The sequence below is a fragment of the Oratosquilla oratoria genome, chromosome 19 (assembly GCF_046742065.1).
Source record: "Oratosquilla oratoria isolate Oo_2021 chromosome 19, ASM4674206v1, whole genome shotgun sequence".
Taxonomy (NCBI): Eukaryota; Metazoa; Arthropoda; class Malacostraca; order Stomatopoda; family Squillidae; genus Oratosquilla; species Oratosquilla oratoria.
In genome coordinates, this window is record NC_134795.1 from 44,282,526 (window position 1) to 44,286,494 (window position 3,969).

Here is a 3,969-nt window from a genome sequence, read left to right on the forward strand (position 1 = left end):
ATGGCCATCCTATAGGATCCATCAGTTTTTCTTACCATGACGACAGGCGAAGAATGAGGAGAGGAGGATCGTTGGATAATCCCTTGACGGAAGAGGGTTTCAACTTCTTTCTCGAAGACAGGTCTAAGGTGGATTGGCACTGGGTACACTTTGGCTTGTACTCGGTCAGTAGTGGTAAGTTGTATATCATGAGTTATAGTGGATGTACATCCGGGCTCGTCGGAGAAAACATCTTTATACTCACCCATTAGAATCTGAAGTTGGACTAGCTGATCCGGGGCGAGTTGTCCCACTTCAGGTTTATCAGTTGAAGGGGAGAGGATCATGCCGTCAGGTGTCAAAGGCAACTGTGAAAGAAGATCACACGGATCCCCTTCATCGACGATGGATACCTTCTCTTTCCCTGGGGCGGAAAGCTCTTCTATGGCGGAAGTCACATCCATCAGTTCCAATTGCTGCACCTGGGCCCTGCGGTGATATCTTTTTAAAATGTTAGCATGGTAAAGTCTCTGTCCTCGAGGGGTCTCTATTACGTAATTCGCTTCACCACGTCTCTCCAATACGTTGTAGGGTCCATTCCAAGTGACGAGGAGTTTACTTGTATCACTAGGCAGGAGTACTAGAACTTCATCACCTGGTTTAAATTGACGGTTTTGAGACTTCAGATCGAAGTACGCCTTGTACCGGGAACTGCTGATGTCGGCTTGTTGCGCAGCCATTTGAGAACATTCTGCCAGCTTGTCCTGTAGTTCTATTACATATTGGAAACTGGACCTCTCTTCCTCGTGGAGGGTACGGTTTTCCCACAGATCTCTTAAAACTGTGAGTGGGCCTCTAACAGACCGACCGTACAATAACTCGAAGGCTGAAAACCCTGTCCTGTCGCTCGGGAGTTCTCTGAGGGCAAACAAAGTTGGTATTAGATACCTGTGCCATTCACGGGGCTTCTCAGCACACAATTTACGAAGAATAGCCTTCAAGGGGCCATGTAGTCTCTCAATCCTTCCATTTCCACTAGGATGGAAGGGAGTGGTGAAGATAGGTTTCACGCCCAACATTCGGTGGAGTTCCTTCATTAAATTAGACGTGAATTGGGTACCTCTGTCTGAAAGTATTTCCCGGGGAATACCAACTCTCGAGAAAATAGTTAACAAGGCCTCAGCGACCGAAATAGAGTCTATATCTTTTAAGGGAACTGCTTCAGGAAATCCAGTGGCAAAATCTATCAAGGTAAGAATGTACCTGTGTCCATCGGAAGATGCTGGAGAAAGAGGTCCAACCAAGTCTATGGCAACACGGGCGAAAGGTTCAGTGACGATGGGCATGGGTTGTAATGGGACTGGTGGTACTCGTCCCTTCGCTGAGAAGCGTTGACATTTGTCACAAGACCGACAGAAGGTTCTGATGTCGGTTCCCATACCAGGCCAGTAAAATTGTTCTGCTACCTTTAATTCAGTCTTCCGGTGAGAGAAGTGTCCAGCTAAAGGGCTCTCATGAGCAATGGAGAGGATAACAGGGCGACAATCACGGGGAACAACCAATGTAGACTTTTTTATCTTATCAGGGCGATTAGAAGTTAAACATTTCCGATAGAGGAGACCGTCCGTCTTGACAAACTGGTAAGTAGACCCGTTCCTCGTTCGGTCTATTTCTCCCGAGGCTGCTTTTGCTCTAGCGGCAGAGAGTGTCTCACACGAGGACTGGAGTAGACTGAAGTTGTCGGGCGTCACCGAGAGAGGTTGTAGGGCAGGCAGAGCTAAGGGGTGAATCCGTTTCATTTTGCCGGCTCGGGTCTGGACTGCACATACCAGGTGCTTGGGAGAGGGTGTAGCAGTTTGTGTCGGGCGTGGAATTGCGGAGTCATCAGCTGGAGAGGAACATTCAGATATATTAGGATCTTTAACGCCTGGAACGTTACCAATTAAGACACTAGCAAATTTGATGGGTGCTCTGACGACGTCGGTCCATCCCTCGTAATAAGGACATCGAAGGTAACAAGAAACCAGAGGAAAGGCATCTACTCGGCCCAAGTAGTCGGCAACATAGACTTTCTTGCAACTCGGGACATCTATATCTGGTAGCATCTCATCTGATACGACTACGCAGGAACAGCCGGTGTCCCGGATTATAGTAGACACCCAGGCCCCATTGATGGTACCAGAGGCCTGGAAGTGAGGGACTGTTCTATCAGACAGGCAAAACCCTACCTTATATGGCTGCGTAGTTGACGTGCCTTCTTTGAAAGTGCGGGGATTCCTAGGGCAACGAGGCCGAATATGTCCAATTTCTCCACAACCGTGACATGTCAAAGGTGGAGGGTCCTTTCGGCCGCTAGACGGATTCGGGGTCACCGTGGTTACCTTAGGCGGCTTAGGTGGTCGAGAGAACTTCTTTGCATTTGGAATCGAGGTTCGAGGAAGATTAGGGTGGGCTGACGTCCAATCGTCAGCCAAACGAATGGCCTCGGTTAACGTAGAGGGTCGTCGTTCCTTGATGAAAGCACGCAAGTCTGGATGGAGGGAAGACAAAAACTGGTCAAGTATCATAAAGTCTTTCAAATCATTGAAAGTATTCCCTACCTCTGAGGAATCTAACCACGCCTGGAATAGTCTGGTTAGTTGAAATGAGAACTGAAGAAAAGTTTCTCCTGGAGAAATCTTGGCATTCCGAAAGTCTACGCGGTAACCATCAGGAGTCTTGTTAAAACCTGACAATAAAGCTTTCTTCAGTAGCTCATAGTTCTTAGTTATCTCTGGGGAGAGAGATATGTACATATCAGCTGCCTTTCCCGTAAGTAAGGTACCCAGTCTCACGGCATAGCTGTCTGAACTCAGCTTAAGTAGTTCTGCAATTCTCTCAAAACGGTTAAGGTAAGAGGCAATATCTTCCCCCTCTTGTAATAGAGGGAGCTGGGGACGACTTACCGAATCATGTGGAGTCGCGGTAGGTTGCTTTGTCGCCGTGATACGAGCTAGCTCTAGCTCCTTTTCCGCTTCAATCTTGGCCTTCTCCTTCTCTGCTTCAATCTTTGCCTTCTCCGCTTCAATTTCAGCTAAGCGGGTCTTGTGCTCAATTTCTTCCTTCTTGGCTCGTCGCTCTTTTTCACGTTCTTCTCGTTCAATAGCTTGCTGTTCTATGACGTATTTGCCGACATCTCCTCCTGCGAGGCCTAAAGCTATAGCCTGTTCCTTAAGCTCCTGAACAGATATCATATTGACGAGAATAAGTAACGAATAAGGCACAAGTCAATGATTATGATACAAGACAAACAAGATACGTGTTAACGAACAAGAGAAAAAGATACGTGTCAATGAATAAAACAAATAAGATACGTGTCAACGACTAAAGACAAACTGCACAACCAAGGGACATCAAATAACACCGAAAGTAAATGAAATAAGTAAAATTAAGCAGAAGCAAAAATACAAGGGACGTAAATGCATCAAACAAATACAAGCTGTAAGACAAGAAACATTACTCGCTTAAAGCAAATGGAACAATTTTACCCACTTCAAAACGCCACAACGTAATGTACGTATTAATACACACGTAAACAGCTATGAAACAATCAAAACCTCAAAGCACAAGAGGACTCACTTCCGGGCCACAGACAGTGAGTGCGCGTTCAAAGCGACTTAGAGCCCAGCAAACACTTGTAGCACCAGTCGTGGCAAGGTCGCCAGAAATGTGAGGGCGAACGAGGAACTATGTTCTCCCGGCCCTGAAAAGTAATACCAGTTCGGGTGCTACTGGATCTGCTGGGGCTTTAATCAAACATCAAAAGGAATCAATGGATTTAAAAGAGTTAACGAATACAATAAACCATCAAACTGTACAATACAAGGTTGTAGAATGGGAACATCTAATACGAGGTGCTCAACACCTCCGTATCGTAACAACAGTAGCGATGTCCGGGTGCGTATGGACGAACCGTTCCGGCCCAATCGGATGCGGCGTGTCTTGAGAACA

The 3,969-nt window shown here is 46.7% G+C and overlaps 1 protein-coding gene across 1 annotated transcript in view; it reads right to left on the reverse strand.

Annotated features, from left to right (window-relative positions):
* Positions 1–3,212, reverse strand: part of LOC143035608 (uncharacterized) — a 4,905-nt gene extending 1,693 nt beyond the window's left edge. Inside the window, exon 1 of the mRNA XM_076202475.1 lies at positions 36–3,212. Within this exon, the coding sequence (XP_076058590.1) occupies positions 36–3,212 (3,177 nt within the window). The remainder of the gene's footprint in view (positions 1–35) is intronic.
* Positions 3,213–3,969: the final 757 nt, after the last annotated feature.